The sequence below is a fragment of the Narcine bancroftii genome, chromosome 10 (assembly GCF_036971445.1).
Source record: "Narcine bancroftii isolate sNarBan1 chromosome 10, sNarBan1.hap1, whole genome shotgun sequence".
Classification (NCBI taxonomy): Eukaryota; Metazoa; Chordata; class Chondrichthyes; order Torpediniformes; family Narcinidae; genus Narcine; species Narcine bancroftii.
Window position 1 is genome coordinate 14,770,762 of NC_091478.1, and position 19,527 is coordinate 14,790,288.

At 46.6% G+C, this 19,527-nt stretch overlaps 1 protein-coding gene across 3 annotated transcripts in view; it reads left to right on the forward strand.

Annotated features, from left to right (window-relative positions):
- vwa2 (von Willebrand factor A domain containing 2) overlaps window positions 1–19,527 on the forward strand; it is a 126,104-nt gene that overhangs the window by 63,793 nt on the left and 42,784 nt on the right. For 2 of the 3 annotated variants that reach the window (XM_069899991.1, XM_069899993.1), the window contains exons 1-4: window positions 2,381–2,444; window positions 7,869–7,930; window positions 14,467–14,541; window positions 17,696–17,829. In XM_069899991.1, the coding sequence (XP_069756092.1) occupies window positions 7,876–7,930; window positions 14,467–14,541; window positions 17,696–17,829 (264 nt within the window). In that variant the 5' untranslated portion in view covers window positions 2,381–2,444; window positions 7,869–7,875. Of the gene's footprint in view, window positions 1–2,380; window positions 2,445–7,868; window positions 7,931–14,466; window positions 14,542–17,695; window positions 17,830–19,527 lie in introns of those variants that run through there. The other variant, XM_069899992.1, reaches the window with a different exon arrangement.

Below are 19,527 nucleotides of genomic sequence, written 5' to 3' on the forward strand. Positions count from 1 at the left end.
TACTTCTAGCTCTCTAGCCCCTTCCCATTCATAGTCATTCCCCTCCCACTATTTGCTGGTGTGCCCTCCCTCACATCTGCCTTTGGGACTGCTTCTTCCCCCATTTTTCCATAACTTGAAGGGCTCAAGACTGAAACGTTGGTCATGTATCTTTATCTTTGCTACATAAAGTACACTGTTTGATCTGCTGAGTTTCTCTAACATTGTTTTTATTTTGGTTCCAGTTAATGTTGAATCTTGGTTAGAGTCACAAGTGACTGCAAATGCTGGAGCAAATAAAATACACACTTCTTGGGATCTCTTTCAGGGAAAGAGCAGGTGGGGTGCTGTTTTCATGAAATTGGAGAATTCAATGTTTGTGCCATTTGAGTGTCAGTTATTCAGTCAGAAATCGAGGTGCTGCACATTTTATTGTAAAGCCTCAGTCTGGCAATGAAGGCGGCTGAGGATAGGTCATTGGGATGGAGTGGGAGTTAAAATCTCTTGAAACCACGATTTTCAGATGGCCATTCTGACAAAGTGATTACCACCTCTCCCACACCAACAGGACCCGATGCAAGAGACCAGGCCGGAGAAGATGCACTGGAATCTTAGCCTCAACTTGAGGAACTCTAGGTGGCTGGGATATGTGGCATGTCCAACAGCTGCATTTGTCTGACAGTGGGGAGGGGTGAGCAAACCAGGGAGTCATGGAGTGAGTGGTCTCTGCAAGCAGCAAAAAGGAGTGGGGGGGGGCGGTAAGATGGTGAATCCATTATGGCTGGTAGAAATGCCAATATGGAGCAGAGGGCTGGTAGAATGAAAGATAAGAAGCAGTGCAATGGTATGGATTGTGTATGCTAATTGGCTCGTGCTGGCCTGCCGCCTGATGACACATATCTGGACTCCTCCCCTGGGACCCAGCCCATAAAGGTCGGGCCACCTTGCCCTTGCACTTCCCTAGTTTGGATCCAGGCCAATTCCAGTCTTCTGTGCAATAGAGCCGAGCGTTCCCCTCCAGTCTTTATTATTGCAATTATTCCCAACAGGGAATTCCATCTGTCTGAGGGGAGGCAGGGTGAGAGCACACGTCCAGGAAATGGAGATGTGCATCAGTCTTCCACCAACCACAAGGAAGAACAGCCACAACTCCTGAAAAAAACAGGACATTTCAGAGTGGAAAACCTCATCTCGATGTGATGGAGTCAAGAGAAGTGGTGTCTGTTTTGAGCATCTTTTAAATGAATAGGTTTGTGTGAAAACTTTCATATTCCTCCATTAAGTCAAAGTCCCACGGGGTTCTTTTGGAAATGTAATCACAGATTTTGAAAATGCTATTTTTGAAAAAATTACATACTTGCCTCTGGAGTGGTTGTTTACACTGGAAACACGTTTACGCTGGAAGCACGTTTACACAGACTTCCTGTGTTGTAGCGTTAAGAGGGTGAATGTAGACGTGCACAGCGTCACTACATCGACGGCGCGATTAATGTCAGTCTCCTGCAACCAAAAGTTCCACTCAGGTGCAGGTCAATTTCTTCCTCAGCACGGATGCAGAGGAGCCTGTGGATCTCGGAAACACTCCAGTGCTTTGACGTGCTTCATGGAAGTGGAACGTCTCCTCGGCTTGCTGCAGATTTAAGATTCCCCCGTTGCCGTCGCGTCTCCGGGAACATCGTATTTATTAGCCCGGTTCCTTCCGGAGTGCCCTGCGGTCAATTTAGACTGTAACCATGTGTAGGGGATCTGGGAGGAAAATTGACTGGATGCAATATAGCAAATAAATTCTGTTCACATCGCCAGCGGAGGAGAAAATTTCCGCAAATGTTCCGCTTCTCAGTGGCTGTGTGAAAGCCACAACAGGTTTTTTTCCTTGATTCGTGATTCTTCTAATTTCAGATTTATTATCAGAGTACATTCGTGGCATCACATCCAACCCTGAGATTTTTTTTTACCCTGTGGGCGAGACAGAATTACCACTTCTTCGTAATTCTGGTACTTATTGGTACCACTTACCACCTTGAGAAATCCTGTCTGCCCGATGCTCATTCGTAAATTGGAGAATTTACTTTGCCCCTTGCAGTTACAATAAAGGTAAAGACAAAAGGGCGCAGGTGTTTTATTTTTTGTTTCCAATCAGAGTTGGTTAAAAAAACCTGCCCTGGAATAGATTGGCTAATTGCTGATTGCCTTCTCCCGGGATTTCGAACCTTGGAAACAGAATCGACCTAAATTACAACCATCCTTTAGCTTCCCAGAAGAAAAACCTTTGGATGAAGTAGCGAGCAGGTGAGAGTGAGGAAATGCCATAAATTACAGAGTCCATCAGTCCGCGCAGCTGAAAGTTGCTACCTTCCACACCATCCGGAAGCGAAAGGAAGTTTAGCTCTCAGTTGGTTCGCTACCCTCCAAAGAAACGGAGCGATTTCCGAGTGCAGGCGTTGGTTGTGAAGGAAGCTCAAATGGTGAGTGAACGCTTTCCATTTAATCTCAGTCGTTGACAGTGTGAAAAGTAGTTTCCGTTTGCAGACTGACACTTGCTCGGTTTCTTTGTTCGGAGACGTATCTTGTTTCTGAACCTCAGACAGAAAAGTTGACCGTTCACAATAAATTATTGCAGCGTAGGGATTCGGTTGTCAATATTATTCTCCGTCTCCTTTGATTAGACGAACAAATGCCGACGACTGACATGGAAGAGATCTGGTTGTTTAATTCCCCAAGAAAAGATTCCAATGTCCAGAGAATTACTTAGTATTTCACCCATTGTGGTATCTTGCAAATATTTCCAATAAGTAAACGTGAAGTCGTCAACATATTTAATTGTCCCAAATGAACTGTAACAGCTCACACTTTTAAAGATCCAGGACCCCAATTTCCAGGCTCTCTGGGGCGAATGCATTGGAATCTCGTAGAAAGATCGATTGCACGCGCTATTTCTCTCTATGTTAAAGCTTGGATTTACTCTGAGAAGCAGAGTCAACCTCCTACCCTCTTGAGGGAGGTGGGGGGGATAGAATGTCGGAGAAATGCAACAGGTCAAGCGGTGTCGTTCATAAAGATAAAGACACCAAGCCAACGTAATTGCAATTCCGAGCTCAAGATCGAGGGATCTTGGGCCCATGAGCGACACCGCTTGACCTGCTGAGTTTCTCCAGCTTTCACTTCAACCACTGTATCTGCAGCCTGTTGTGTTTCATTTCCTCCGAAGGGCACAGTTGCATTGAAATTGTGTGGACAATTAGAAACAAAATTGCAAACCCGGGAGAATTTCAACTGAAAACGAATCTCTGTACAAAGGCGGCGGCGGCGGAGGGGGCGGCGGCGGAGGGGGGCGGCGGAGGGGGGGGGGGGGGCGGCGGAGGGGGGGGGGGGGCGGCGGAGGGGGGGGGGGGGCGGCGGAGGGGGGGGGGGGCGGCGGAGGGGGGGGGGGCGGCGGAGGGGGGGGGGGCGGCGGAGGGGGGGGGGGGCGGCGGAGGGGGGGGGGGGCGGCGGAGGGGGGGGGGGGCGGCGGAGGGGGGGGGGGGCGGCGGAGGGGGGGGGGGGCGGCGGAGGGGGGGGGGGGCGGCGGAGGGGGGGGGGGGGCGGCGGAGGGGGGGGGGGCGGCGGAGGGGGGGGGGGCGGCGGAGGGGGGGGGGGCGGCGGAGGGGGGGGGGGCGGCGGAGGGGGGGGGGGCGGAGGGGGGGGGCGGCGGAGGGGGGGGGCGGCGGAGGGGGGGGGGGGGGCGGCCAGATGGAACTGGTCTTCGTGTTTTTTTAAATAATGTTGATAAAGGCAGATGGGAGACTGTGTTCAAGAATTCTGTCCTGGAAATAGTGTTTGGACTCGAGCAAGAAAAGTTTCAAAAATATTGGGGTTTTTTAGACTACAATATGGGGAAAATCGCTGGAAAAAGTTAACATAATGACTGCCCGTGTGGCCGTTCATTCGACGCCAGGTACCTGAGTGCCACAGTCCCGGTGCAGTAGGACAAGGAATATTTCCCTTACGAGTTGCACCGAGGCTTCCACCAAAAAGCCTGCAGGATATATCTCGGTGCAGGAATTGACTCAAAATTCATGCACGTTCCTTTTCAGGTTGCCCGAGCAGCGGCAAAATTCCCCGTTTGCGCCGTTACACGCCCGCAGTCTCAAAACCCCTAACTGAACCACATGCAAATCCGTCCACCGACTCTACCACCGAAGCGCTGTTATATACAGATCAACCAAAAGTGGGAGCTGTGGATGTCGGGCGTGCTTTGAAATGCCGCCCTGTCTTTTATTTCTTTCTCTCTGAAATAAATTGAACGCAAGAGTTTTGTTGATCGGTCAAACACTCCGCTAGCTTTTGGCGGGGGGGGGGGGGGGTGGGGGGAGAATCGAGAGGGAAAAGTCAGAACTGTTGTGTGGGGAGTTTAATTTAGAAACCTGCCCACTATCCAGAGGGTAAGTTTAAGTTTTCAAATGACTTCAGGCACGCGTGTCTGCAAGGGAACAAGGGTGCGGACAAATATCCCATTGCAATTCCTTTTCGTAGTCAGATTTTTTTTTAAAGTAATGCAGTTGAGAAAGAATTTCTTGAATATTTGCAGTGCACACTTTGTTGGCCTCTGAGAGATGGCCCATGACAGAGATGAAACAAAATACCTGGGGAAATGATCACCAATGTTTGAGGACTGAACTTCGACTTTATAATTCACAAGTGTACATTTTCTAGTTGTACACTTTATTTTCATAAGAAACCAACCAAACTACCTGACAGAATTTTGTGATAGATACTACACAAATCCACTTACTTTGAAAAGGCCTACGAAGTATTTAAATGTTGTTATTAAACCATTTTTGAAGAAACTCCATTGATGCCACCACAAATGAGAAGTACAATTGAGGACTACTGATTGAGGTATCATCCTATTTAGATTAAAAACAATTAAAATAAATTGGCATTGAACTCTTGTGATCTGATTTTAAAAATGCTGAATTTGGAACTTGATGTACAATTCAGCAAGTAGAGCTAAAAATGTTGCAATACAAGAATAGGCTTGAAGATGCTGCTTAAGGATTTTTACAATAAAATGATTATTTTTTCTGAAATATATCTGAAGTTGTCTCATTTAAACATCTTACCTTGGTTACGTTGTACAGCATCGAGAAATGTGTAAACCTACATCTATTGAGGATGGGGGAAAAGGATCCCACAGGATCTCCCCCCCCCCACCACTAGTCCTTGCCCTTCCCTACCCCTACAGCTCTCCTGACTCTACCCCCATCTCCCCCTCTAAGCTCCCCTGACTCTACCCCCATCTCCCCCTCTAAGCTCCCCATTTCTTCCCACCCCAACCCTCAGATGCTCTAATCAATCCTCCACTCCCCCAACCCTCGCAAATACACTTTCTCCTCTACTACCATCAACTCAGCCCTTGGCCACATAATCTCCATTTCCTACTCATCTGTCATGCTGCCCCCGCTCCCAGATGTAACAAACGCAGAATTCCTCTTGTCCTTGCCTACCACCCCACCAGCCTTTGCATCCAAACATGTTATCCTCTAATTTCTGCCATCTACAATGGGATCCCACCACAAGACCTAATCTCCCCTCTCCACCTTCCATAGAGACCACTCCCTCCATGACTTCCTCGTTCATTCATCCCTCCCTGCCAATCACCCTCCCAGCACTTTCCTCTTGTAGCCGCAGGAAGTGCTCCACACACCCGCACCTCTTTCCCCGCCACCATTCAGGGCCCCAAACAGTCCTTTCAAGTGAAGCAACACTTTACGTGCAGATACACACCTGGATGTTCACCCATCCTAAATCCTGCCTGGAGCTGGGGAATTGAACTATCTGACCTAGCATGGGATTGGTGACACCCTTCATTTGATGGTGGATTCATTACAAAGAGGCAGGGATGAAAATATATTTTTAACGACTTTGGTTTCAATATTATTTCTGACACCGAGCAGCGCAATTAGCGCAATGCTGTTGTAGTGCCGGCAACCAGGGTTCGAATCCAGCACAGTTCATAAGGAGTTTGTATGTTCTCCCCATCTCTGCGTAGGGCTTTTCCAGGTGCTCCTGTTTCCTCCCACCATTCAATATACTGGGGGTATTAAATCTGATCACTGTTTCATAAAGCATTTTCTCCTGTAAATGAGGCGGCGTGGACTGGTGGGCTGAAATGGCCTGTTACTGGCTGTGTCTCTAAATCATTTTCTGAAAATGCCTTTCTAATGGTGGGATATTATCTGTTTTGTTAAAATAGGTGGCTGGAAGCAAACATCTTCTCGCATTGTGTTCCTGTCCTGATAAAAGTTTATAAGATGTTGAGAGTCATAGAGTGGATAGACAGCTCCAAGATGGAACTGTCAAGTAGCAGATGGTGTGCATTGAAAGTGAGGGGATAAAGTTTAAAGGAGTTGTACAGAGCAAGTTTTGGGTATCTGCAGTAATGGCAGAAGCAGATATGATGGTAGTATTTAAGAGGCTTTCAGATAGCCGCATGAATGTGCATGAAATAGAGAGCTATGGATCACGTGAAGGAAAAATAAATTTAACTTAATTTTGCCATCATATTCAGTGTAAACCTCATGGGCCAAAGGGCATGTGGATGTGTTATGTCGGTTTAATGATAACTGAACATCTGTCTCGTATTTTAGAAAACTATCTTGTTAACCTTATGCTGTGCATGTTATTTTTTAAATTGTCAATGCATTTGAAGTATTGAAAAATTTGAAATTATTTCTCAATTCTTATCGAAGTATTTAAGAACAATGTAATGATCTATTTTCATTTGAAGTCAGACTGATAAGTATTAAAAGGTGAGGTTGAAGGAGCTCATCTGAATTTTTGTCCTGAAAACGTGAGAACCATCCAATTATATTTAACGAGATGATATCTTGAAATTTTTCTCAATGTTAATCCATTGTTCCTATGATCTTGGTAAATAAATAGAACTCTTTCTGTAAGGCCAGATATTGGAAATATTGACATTTTAATAGCAATAAACAATGAGCCTTACATTTAATTAATGTGAGTGTTCTGACTTCACAAATCAATTGGAACCATTCTTGCTTCTAAGTCCATTCTGTGGTTTAATTCTCCTTTCTATGCTAAATTAATACTTCAGTACAGCACGAAGCGAAAGCTGCTCCATTGTGGGGAGATGATGCATCAGTTGTAAATTGCATCCTCCTAACATAAAAGTTCCTTTGACAAGACTGACAAAAAAAACACAATCAGGTAAATTGAGCAACTTTTATTTCTCAACCCACAACACAAAGCATGTTAATTGATCATTAATATAATTTATGTTTATGGACGTTTGCTGTGCAAAAATTGGCTATTGCCTTAAAAAAAAAATCAACATGACTACACTTAAAATTTCTGCAGGCCCTTTTGCACTTGCCAGTGATCCCAGGAATCGGATGCCAATCGGCCTTCAAAGGCAAGTGTGAATGCAAAATCTGCTCAACGCCAGCGTCCAATCCTCATGCTGGGGATTGCCGACATCGACCCCTACTACAATCCCTGGCATCTGCGGACGCCGGCGTTAAGATCAGGCAAATGTGAAACGGGCAATTGAATTGCAGGCACTTCCTATTAAAGGTAGAACAGACAAACGCCGGGGGTAACCCCTTGCAAGTGTGAAGCCATTCAGTTTCCCAGTTAGGAGAGATCTAGTGTGAAAGGCCAAAACCCCCATTCCTATCCTGGGGACAGTGGTCGATTTACTGAGATGCAAGTGTGAAAGGGGCTTGTGAAGTGAACCTGCACACACTAGGACAGTGTTTAACTGCAAATTATTTTCTTCCTTTGTTGGTTCTGTTTTAAAGTAATTGATGAATATTTCACTTTTTTCTATAAAGAAAGAATTGAACATGCAGTGGAATTTGAATCATTTACACTTTTGTTTTCAGTTCTGCAATGATGGTTCAAGCCTTCCTACTGCAGATTGTGTGCATTTTCTTGCTATCTCAATGTAAGTAAGTCTTAATTACTTAATGGCTGTGCCACACCTCCAGGAGTAGTAAAATTCTTATTCTATTAAATATAACTACACAATTAACAAGTGATCAATTTTGAAATGTTTCATCTGCTTGTTATGAATAAATAAATATGTAATTGTAAGTCTATACCTTTGAACTATCTGATAAGTTCATCATATGACGAATATATGAAGGTTTGCACCAGAAGTTCCTGTTACGATGGGGTTTCAATGGTTGATGATGTTTATTGAAAGGTGATTTGCACAAAAAGAGGCAAAAACTTAATTTTTTGGGTGTTTTGTAGAGGAACATTCAAGCATCTTTTCAACTGCATTCCACAGCCTTCATAGAAGGAAAAAGAATATGTAGTGGAGTAAAAGCCAATAGATTATTAAAATATGGGTGACTGGTAGTAGAGTTGCATTGTAGCTGACGGAGATTTTGAATGATGTGCTGGATGCAGAGGCTAATGAGATGAAAGGTCAGGCCACAAGAAAATCTGCAGCTGTTGAAGTCAAGGAAGAGCTCAGGCCCAAAGCGTTGGTTAAAAGAGCGAGGAGAGGAAATGCAGCGCTCCTCCGTAGTGATCTAATGCCCAGACCAGCTACTGATGGCTTCGTAAAGGCTTTAAATGGTGTGTTTAAGGAGCTGATAGTGGTATATTTTAAAATCCTGCGATCGCGGAGTCTGGGCCCAAGATGGCAGCACTTGTGCGCCAATGGTCAGCAGCAGGCACGAGGGGTTACAGATACTGGGAAAGTAGAAGACTGGTGCAGGGCACCAGAAAATGAGGAGACCACCCCATTTGAGAAGATGAACCATGGGGCGGCGACCACAGCAGCGGGCCAACAAGGGGCTTGGCCACTGCGAAAACGCACAGGCCGCAAGGTGTTGGCGATGCGGGCTGCTGGTGACTGCGGTCAAAGTACTCGCATTAGGCTGTGGACTGCTAGAGACTGGCTGAAGGGGTGCCGGGTATAGGAATGGGGATGTGGGAGGGTGCTGAAGGCTTCCTCATCACATCGGAGGTTTGGATCTGGAGTTTGGGTCAGTGATAATTTGGACTGGAGTCTGTGTGGATGTGGAGGCTGCGGGAGTGCTGGAGGCTAATCCATGAATATTCTGTGACTCGGGGGGGGGGGGGGGGGGGTGGTGAAGATTGACTTTTGCTTCTCTTTCTCTGACCATAAGGGCCACCTGGCTATTTCTGTTGATGGGAAATCTGTCAGACCAAAGCAGATTATATTACACCTGTTTTATTGCATGACAATAAAGGAGTCTATATATATTTTTTTTTTAAATTGTGTGTATTATATATATACATATATATGTGTATAGTGTGTGTGTGTAGTGTGTGTGTGTAGTGTGTGTGTGTAGTGTGTGTGTGTAGTGTGTGTGTGTAGTGTGTGTGTGTAGTGTGTGTGTGTAGTGTGTGTGTGTAGTGTGTGTGTGTAGTGTGTGTGTGTAGTGTGTGTGTGTGTGTAGTGTGTGTGTGTAGTGTGTGTGTGTGTGTGTGTGTAGTGTGTGTGTGTGTAGTGTGTGTGTGTAGTGTGTGTGTGTAGTGTGTGTGTGTAGTGTGTGTGTGTAGTGTGTGTGTGTAGTGTGTGTGTGTAGTGTGTGTGTGTAGTGTGTGTGTGTAGTGTGTGTGTGTAGTGTGTGTGTGTAGTGTGTGTGTGTAGTGTGTGTGTGTAGTGTGTGTGTGTAGTGTGTGTGTGTAGTGTGTGTGTGTAGTGTGTGTGTGTAGTGTGTGTGTGTAGTGTGTGTGTGTAGTGTGTGTGTGTAGTGTGTGTGTGTAGTGTGTGTGTGTAGTGTGTGTGTGTAGTGTGTGTGTGTAGTGTGTGTGTGTAGTGTGTGTGTGTAGTGTGTGTGTGTAGTGTGTGTGTGTAGTGTGTGTGTGTAGTGTGTGTAGTGTGTGTGTGTGGTGTGTGTGTGGTGTGGTGTGTGTGTGGTGTGGTGTGTGTGTGGTGTGTGTGTGGTGTGTGTGTGTGTGGTGTGTGTGTGTGGTGTGTGTGGTGTGTGTGTGTGTGGTGTGTGTGTGTGTGGTGTGTGTGTGTGTGGTGTGTGTGTGTGTGGTGTGTGTGTGTGTGGTGTGTGTGTGTGTGTGTGTGTGGTGTGTGTGTGTGTGGTGTGTGTGTGGTGTGTGTGTGTGTGGTGTGTGTGTGTGTGGTGTGTGTGTGTGTGGGGTGTGTGTGTGTGGGGTGTGTGTGTGTGGGGTGTGTGTGTGGGGTGTGTGTGTGTGGGGTGTGTGTGTGTGGGGTGTGTGTGTGTGGGGTGTGTGTGTGTGGGGTGTGTGTGTGTGGGGTGTGTGTGTGTGGGGTGTGTGTGTGTGGGGTGTGTGTGTGTGGGGTGTGTGTGTGTGGGGTGTGTGTGTGTGGGGTGTGTGTGTGTGGGGTGTGTGTGTGTGGGGTGTGTGTGTGTGGGGTGTGTGTGTGTGGGGTGTGTGTGTGTGGGGTGTGTGTGTGTGGGGTGTGTGTGTGTGGGGTGTGTGTGTGTGGGGTGTGTGTGTGTGGGGTGTGTGTGTGTGGGGTGTGTGTGTGTGGGGTGTGTGTGTGTGGGGTGTGTGTGTGTGGGGTGTGTGTGTGTGGGGTGTGTGTGTGTGGGGTGTGTGTGTGTGGGGTGTGTGTGTGTGGGGTGTGTGTGTGTGGGGTGTGTGTGTGTGGGGTGTGTGTGTGTGGGGTGTGTGTGTGTGGGGTGTGTGTGTGTGGGGTGTGTGTGTGTGGGGTGTGTGTGTGTGGGGTGTGTGTGTGTGGGGTGTGTGTGTGTGGGGTGTGTGTGTGTGGGGTGTGTGTGTGTGGGGTGTGTGTGTGTGGGGTGTGTGTGTGTGGGGTGTGTGTGTGTGGGGTGTGTGTGTGTGGGGTGTGTGTGTGTGGGGTGTGTGTGTGTGGGGTGTGTGTGTGTGGGGTGTGTGTGTGTGGGGTGTGTGTGTGTGGGGTGTGTGTGTGTGGGGTGTGTGTGTGTGGGGTGTGTGTGTGTGGGGTGTGTGTGTGTGGGGTGTGTGTGTGTGGGGTGTGTGTGTGTGGGGTGTGTGTGTGTGGGGTGTGTGTGTGTGGGGTGTGTGTGTGTGGGGTGTGTGTGTGTGGGGTGTGTGTGTGTGGGGTGTGTGTGTGTGGGGTGTGTGTGTGTGGGGTGTGTGTGTGTGGGGTGTGTGTGTGTGGGGTGTGTGTGTGTGGGGTGTGTGTGTGTGGGGTGTGTGTGTGGGGGGTGTGTGTGTGGGGGGTGTGTGTGTGGGGGGTGTGTGTGTGGGGGGTGTGTGTGTGGGGGGTGTGTGTGTGGGGGGTGTGTGTGTGGGGGGTGTGTGTGTGGGGGGTGTGTGTGTGGGGGGTGTGTGTGTGGGGGGTGTGTGTGTGGGGGGTGTGTGTGTGGGGGGTGTGTGTGTGGGGGGTGTGTGTGTGGGGGGTGTGTGTGTGGGGGGTGTGTGTGTGGGGGGTGTGTGTGTGGGGGGTGTGTGTGTGGGGGGTGTGTGTGTGGGGGGTGTGTGTGTGGGGGGTGTGTGTGTGGGGGGTGTGTGTGTGGGGGGTGTGTGTGTGGGGGGTGTGTGTGTGGGGGGTGTGTGTGTGGGGGGTGTGTGTGTGGGGGGTGTGTGTGTGGGGGGTGTGTGTGTGGGGGGTGTGTGTGTGGGGGGTGTGTGTGTGGGGGGTGTGTGTGTGGGGGGTGTGTGTGTGGGGGGTGTGTGTGTGGGGGGTGTGTGTGTGGGGGGTGTGTGTGTGGGGGGTGTGTGTGTGGGGGGTGTGTGTGTGGGGGGTGTGTGTGTGGGGGGTGTGTGTGTGGGGGGTGTGTGTGTGGGGGGTGTGTGTGTGGGGGGTGTGTGTGTGGGGGGTGTGTGTGTGGGGGGTGTGTGTGTGGGGGGTGTGTGTGTGGGGGGTGTGTGTGGGGGGGTGTGTGTGGGGGGGGTGTGTGTGGGGGGGGTGTGTGTGGGGGGGGTGTGTGTGGGGGGGGTGTGTGTGGGGGGGGTGTGTGTGGGGGGGGTGTGTGTGGGGGGGGTGTGTGTGGGGGGGGTGTGTGTGGGGGGGGTGTGTGTGGGGGGGGTGTGTGTGGGGGGGGTGTGTGTGGGGGGGGTGTGTGTGGGGGGGGTGTGTGTGGGGGGGGTGTGTGTGGGGGGGGTGTGTGTGGGGGGGGTGTGTGTGGGGGGGGTGTGTGTGGGGGGGGTGTGTGTGGGGGGGGTGTGTGTGGGGGGGGTGTGTGTGGGGGGGGTGTGTGTGGGGGGGGGTGTGTGTGGGGGGGGTGTGTGTGGGGGGGGTGTGTGTGGGGGGGGTGTGTGTGGGGGGGGTGTGTGTGGGGGGGGTGTGTGTGGGGGGGGTGTGTGTGGGGGGGGTGTGTGTGGGGGGGGTGTGTGTGGGGGGGGTGTGTGGGGGGGGTGTGTGTGGGGGGGGTGTGTGTGGGGGGGGTGTGTGTGGGGGGGGTGTGTGGGGGGGGGTGTGTGGGGGGGGTGTGTGTGGGGGGGGTGTGTGTGGGGGGGGTGTGTGTGGGGGGGGTGTGTGTGGGGGGGGTGTGTGTGGGGGGGGTGTGTGTGGGGGGGGTGTGTGTGGGGGGGGTGTGTGTGGGGGGGGTGTGTGTGGGGGGGGTGTGTGTGGGGGGGGTGTGTGTGGGGGGGTGTGTGTGGGGGGGGTGTGTGGGGGGGGTGTGTGGGGGGGGTGTGTGGGGGGGGTGTGTGTGGGGGGGGTGTGTGTGGGGGGGGTGTGTGTGGGGGGGGTGTGTGTGGGGGGGGTGTGTGTGGGGGGGGTGTGTGTGGGGGGGGTGTGTGTGGGGGGGGTGTGTGTGGGGGGGGTGTGTGTGGGGGGGGTGTGTGTGGGGGGGGTGTGTGTGGGGGGGGTGTGTGTGGGGGGGGTGTGTGTGGGGGGGGTGTGTGTGGGGGGGGTGTGTGTGGGGGGGGTGTGTGTGGGGGGGGTGTGTGTGGGGGGGGTGTGTGTGGGGGGGGTGTGTGTGGGGGGGGTGTGTGTGGGGGGGGTGTGTGTGGGGGGTGTGTGTGTGGGGGGTGTGTGTGTGGGGGGTGTGTGTGTGTACATATATGTCTGCTTGAAATGAGTATGAATCAGGGAGGAATGAATGGACAGTGAACATTACTAAAAATTCTCTTCCTAAAACTTGCTGTTTTTACTCAGCAAAAGCATGAGTTGTTGTGAATTTGTGTAGTGGAATCTTGTGGCATATAAAAGATAAATCACAGTAAATGGTAAACTTCTGCTAGCATTAAGAAATAATGATAATGCCCTTTGGCTGCAGTTTTGCAGATGACAATGGGAGTGCATTTGATTGAATGTTATCTTTATTGCAGCTGTTTTTGGGTTCTTCTCCGATTCATCATTGCATATTTAAAGTCAAGAAGCAGCTGTTCTTTTCAACTCCCAGATGCCTTCCCTCTGTAATCATTGGTTATAGACTGCTGTAAAGATTATAGTGGACAGCCAAGTGTCTTAATTATTTAAGATGCATATAATTACAGCTGATACATCAGGAAGCATAGTTTTCTCATCTTTTAGATGAACACTGTAAAAAGTTGAAGCTCAACAATTGGAACATTGATGGATTATCTTTGAGAAAAAACTTGTTGAATCCAAAATAAATATTGCTAAAAAGGGATTCTACAGATGAGAGTAGTGAAGGATTGATATCTGGGATTTAAATAGTCCCTTTGATCACCTCAATATGCCAAACTGCTTTACAGCCAACTAAATTTTTTTTTAATTATAAAATTTATCACGGCCTCCAACATTGGTCAATTGAGTTTGTGGGCACTTGTGGATCAAGAACTCTGATGCAGCAGAAAACATTGTTTTACTGGGAATGTACTCCTTATCTTCTAATATTCTATGACTTGGGTGACTGAAAACAAGCACCCTAGGGGACTGAAAAATATAACATTGGTTGTCTCCACTAAATCACTGGAAGGATGAGCAAATTAATGTGGCTGTCCTCTCTCAGACCAACAACCCCAGCATGAAGCTCGAGGTATACCCAAATGGCTATATTGGGTGTTTGTATGTCTGGCACCATACTCCTGAAACAGATACTATTATTCTTAACACCATTCTGGTAGGAAGTTTCAAAGCATTCAGAAAGTGATCGAAGAATGCAAGCTATACTTCCAGGAAGAAGAGCAGCTTCCCTCCCGACTCCTGGAAACCTCTGGCTCATGATTATTCAGAGACTAGAAAGTGGATTCAGGATGCACAACACGGTGGTTCACAACCTTCCCTTCCCACTCACATCCCACCTTAAGCAATCCCTTACTAGTCACAGAGCACCGATGGCCTCAGGATCACTTAGTGGTATGTGAGTGGAAAGAAAAAGGTTGAGAACCACTGCACTACAAGGAGCAGTGAGGTCGCGTATAGTAAGCTCTTGGAAAACTGTTTGACAAAGGACGTGCACCAGCCAATTTGAATGCATTTTCCAACATATTAAATGCAGGGACCAATTGTATATGTACGGTATATTTTGTTTTATGTACTTTACAAATTATGTAATATTTGTCTAATGACAAATCTCTTTACGGAACTTGAACCCTGATTTTTTTTTTTTTTCATTTCAGTTTTGCCATTCTTCTGTTTGCAAGAACTTGACATTGACAATGAAACTATTGTGAAGATTTCCACTGCTGGACAATGTAGGTGATATCCTGGATTTGAATCAATTTGAATATCGTAAGATCTCAAAATACTAAATTGATTTCCGCATATAGAACACTCCAGCCTTCAGCTCATCTGGTCTCTGCTGAACTATTTATTCTGCCTAAACCTCTCCCGTTCATGTACCTAGCCAAAGTTTTCTTAAATGTCAAAATCGAACCTGCAGCTACCACCTCTGCTGGCAGTTTGTTCCACTCTCTTGCTATCCTCTGAGTGAAGAAATTCCTCCTAATGTTCCCTTTGAACACTTCACTTTTCACCCTTAACCCATATCCTCTAGTTCTTGTCTCACCCAATCAATAGAAAAAGCCTGTTTGCATTTACCCAATCTACACCCCTCATCATTTTGTATAACTCTATCATATCTCCCTTGACACTTCAAGGAATAAAATCCTAACCTATTCACCCTTTCCCTGTAGCTCAGCCCTTCAAGTGACAGCAACATCCTTGTAAATTTTCTCTGTATTCTTTCAATTTTATTGATACCTTTACTGTTGGTGATCAAAACTGCACCAATCCTCCAAATTTTGCCTCCACAATGTATTGCACAACTTCAAGATAGCATCCTAATTTCTGTATGTAATACTTTGATTTATGAAGGCCAGTGTGCCAAAAAATTTCTCTACAATCCATTCTACCAGTGGCAACAATTTCAAGGAATTGTGTATCTGCAATCCCAAATCCCTCTGTCTTTCTGCACTTTGCAGTGCATTTACTGAGCAAGTCCTATTTAGGTTCTACCTACCAAAGAACAACTCTTCACACTTGTCTGCATTAAATTCCTTCTGCCATTTTACAGCCCATTTTTCCTGGTGGTCCAGATCCCACTGCGAGCTTTGAGAGCATTCCTCGCTGTCCACTACACCCCCAATCTCTGTGTCATTTGCATTTAATTACAAAGGACATGCATTTTGAAGTCGAAAGACAAGCTGTCTTTAAGTTAAACATTGGGTTGAATTAAAGTAATAAATTTCAATTCTGCATTTGACACGTGCAACAGATTCCACTTCAGCTGCCAGAATAAATGTTGTTTAACAACTAATAAGATTAACAGAATTCACAGCTATAATTTGAGTTTTTTTTGACCAGGGGTCCCCAAACCTTGACTATTGACCCCCTTCATGAAATCCTTGATCTCTCATAGACTCCCAGGCATGTACAAAAATAAATAATTAAGTTGACAAGCATTAGTGAGGGGAAACTGCACATCATCAGCATGATGTCCAGGCCTCCTAGCAACAACCCAAACTTTGTTACAACGCCGCAATCGCCATGTAACAGATCTGTAAGTTGAGCAAACAAGTGGTTACAATAATTGGTGGGGGGTGAGAGGAGGGAGTTGGTGGGAGAAAAACCTTTGCTTCTGGCCAGGAAGATGCCAAATGGAGCTGGGTCCAAGTCTTCAGCATTGATGACGGTGACTCCATTCTCAACATCGGGTGGTGCTGTCTGCATCAAAGAAGTTGCCTCAGACTCCTGGGTAGGAGCGGGAACCTTGGGCTCTACAATTCTTATCACCCCAAATGTTCAATCGACCCCCCGCCCCCCCCCCCCCCCCCCGGGCATTTATCACCCCTTGCATTGATGCAAGTTTGGAATGCACTTTCCAATTAAGAACAGCTTTATTTTATAAAATATTGTTGATTTCCTCTCATTTAATTTTACATTTTCCCAAGTCCAATTACTTTGTTGTCATTGCTCATTTTTTTGTCCCTTTGAGGTGAAAATGACTGGTTTGCACTTGAGTGCCTTGTCCTATTTTTACTGAACTTGATTATGAAAGGAATGAAGGTGGTTATTTCTAGTACAATCAAGGACCCCTTATCCGAAATACATGGAATAAGAAGTATTTCAGATTTTAACTTTTTTGAGTTTTGCAACATCATATTTTTAAAAAAATGCACATTCACTCAAACTTAAAGATACATGCATTCGCATTACAGTACGAATTAACTGAAGTAGACCTACTTAAAAATTTGCACTCAATAATGCACTACGTAGGTCTGCTACTTCCTGTTCTCTGATTGGGATTTCTGAACTCTGTTACGCATTACCTTATGGGACCATGGGCCAAAAATGTTTTGGATTTTGGAGGATTTCGGATAAGGGGTATTCAACCTGTCATAGTAATTTGCTGGAGATATCATTGCTATTTAACAGGATGATCCTTATTGTTGAATAAATTAATGGAATGAGTGGAAGAGGAAATGGAATCTAGTGAGAATAAAACCATGCCTAAATGTGGAGTAATGAAAGGATGGCTGATGAGTTGATTATTGGCACATATTACTGCATGATGTTAACTGGTCCACTGCTGGCTTCGTTAAAGCAGCAGTTTGCATTCGACCTCCTCGCATCCTTCAAGGAATTAAGAACAGAAAATGCTGGAAACACTTGTTGGGTCAGGCAGCATCTGTGGAAAGAGAAATAGTATCATTTCAGGTCCAGAACCCTTCATCAGAACTGACAGGAAAAAAAACTCTGTTACAGTCATGGCAGACGAGGGGCATGGGTGGAGCAAGTAAAACATCTCCGATCAGAATGCAAAATGTAAGAGCACTTTCAACTTGTGTTTCTAATGGCATCTGAAACATGCCCAAATGGCCAGATTTTCCTTCAGGAAATTGCTACATTTATACATTAAACTTGCTACAGAAAATTTGGGCTGATATTTAACCATGTTGTACTTTCAAGGGTGAAACTTGTGTTTAACCTTAGAGCTACATAAAAAATATAAGAATGTGTGTTCTGTCATCGACTAAAGTCCCAGATGTCCAGCAGTCTAAATTCCATTGACCGTTCCTACTTCCAGCACAAAGCTATGTTGTGGTGAAGGGAATGATCTTGGGGATTTCCTTCAAGGTGCCCTCCTCCAGTAAAATCTACACCAATATAAATGACAGGGAAGCAAATGTCTGAAGCAAGTCCCTACTGCCTCCCACTGTCAGTGTGTTGAGGGAAGTGAATCGTGCTATGTACAACCAGGCTCAGTCAGTGTAGGACATGTTACAATGGAAATGTTATCTCCTGGGTTATAATTTGGAACAATTGGCTGTGTCTTACACAATTATCTTGCCAAAATGTGAAACTTGTGTCAATTCTGAACCAGCTAAGCATTTTCTTCTTTGACAGTGATGCAGTGCTCTGCAGCCATCGATGTGCTTTTCATGCTGGATGGGTCATACAGTATTGGCAAGGGAAGCTTTGAGAGATCAAAACATGTTGCATACAAACTTTGTGATGCTCTTGATATAAATCCAGGCAGGGTAAGTTTTGATTTGACATTTAACACTTCACACTGAAAGCATCTGGAAAGTTTCATGAATGTAAATGAAGTCCTGTGTTGATCCTGCTGGATAATTGGCTATCTGATCCGTCCATTATCACTTACTCTTTTTCATTTGGGGAGACAAGTCTTTTACTAGGATAACGGTGGCTTCTAATGAATTGTGAACATCGTGCACTAGCCATCCTCCTCCCCCAACCCACCTCCCCTCAATCAACTTCACCTACCCTTTCTCACTGCCTTGGAAAAAGCAGCCAACATTCTTGGAGACTAATCCCACTGTCTTTTCCTTCCTCTCATTGGAAAGGAGATTCATGAGTGTGAGATCATGCGCTACCAGATTCATAAAATGTTTCTTTCCCAGCGATATCCAGACTCCTGAATGAGTCTTACAACAGTTCCTTTCTTCTTTTTCTCTCTATAAATCTGCCCTCTGTACTGTTGTTACTGCTGCACTTTGTATGGGCTGAATTGCTAATAAAACAAGTTTTCTCACTGTTCCTCAGTGCATGTGACAACAAATTTAAACTTAATTGATGGATTAAAACATTCAGTTGGAAGCCACTATTGTCCGAGTGAAGGTATCAAAATATAGGTTTTAAAATGTGGTGAATAGAACCAGAATTACTAAGGTAAATGTTGGTAACGTGCTCTAACTGGATCAAAGCTAATCTTGAATGTGGGAGTTATGTAAACAAATGTCAAAAGTATGGTAACAGATAATACTGTATATTTTTTATAAATATTTCAAAATGCAGTTATTTTGGATTATACAAATTTTTTTGATGTATTAGATTTTGGAATATGAGTAAATAGTCTATTAAATTGCAGCTTCGATAATAAACCATGAGAATGAATGGATGAATGGCAGTGGTGCTGGAATTGTCTGAACACAAGTAATCCTCCTCAAACATAAAAATACAAATTAATTTAGTTAATAAAAGATCTGTGACATTCCTTGGGAATAACAAAAAATTACAATGATCTATCATCTTTCCATTTATGAAGCGCAATGCACTAAAACCCTGGGTATCCAGCACCTTTGGGGATTGGTAGATGCTGGATAAGTGAATTTTCTGGTTGCTTGAGGTTGTGTTTATTGGCAAACTAATTGTGAGGTGTGCCAATTTTAAATTTGTGTATTTTTTTTAATCTATTTACTTTCCACAATTTTTTTTTGCCAGTTGCTTGTATTCCAGATAATGGATTTTACTGTATAAGCAAGAATGAAGCCAATTTGTGCAGAATGAGATGCCTCAAGTAGCTTTATGTGAAGCTCTTGGTTTCTTCACATTACAGTATTATTTGAGAATTCAGTTTGAACTTAGCTGCACTGACATCTGAATGAGTAGGATGGAACTAAATGGTGCTTCTGAGCACCTTGTTGATGGATTTGCACAAGATAGATTGGCCGCCAAGAGCTAAAATTGTTGGAGAGGAAGAGGGAGGTTTCAGCTGAAGGATAGAGGAAGGGTGATGATTCAGGTTCTCTGTTGTGGAGGGTAAGTTTATGAAAAGGAGCAAAAATGATTTTTGAATTTCTCTCGTCATCTGTAACTCTTCCTCTCACTGTTTTCTTTGACGTGGGGAGTGTTGCAGAGGTGGGAATAGTTGTAATGTCCTTTCATTGGTAATATTCTGGAATAGAACAGAACAGACTTCACTAAAGATGTGTATT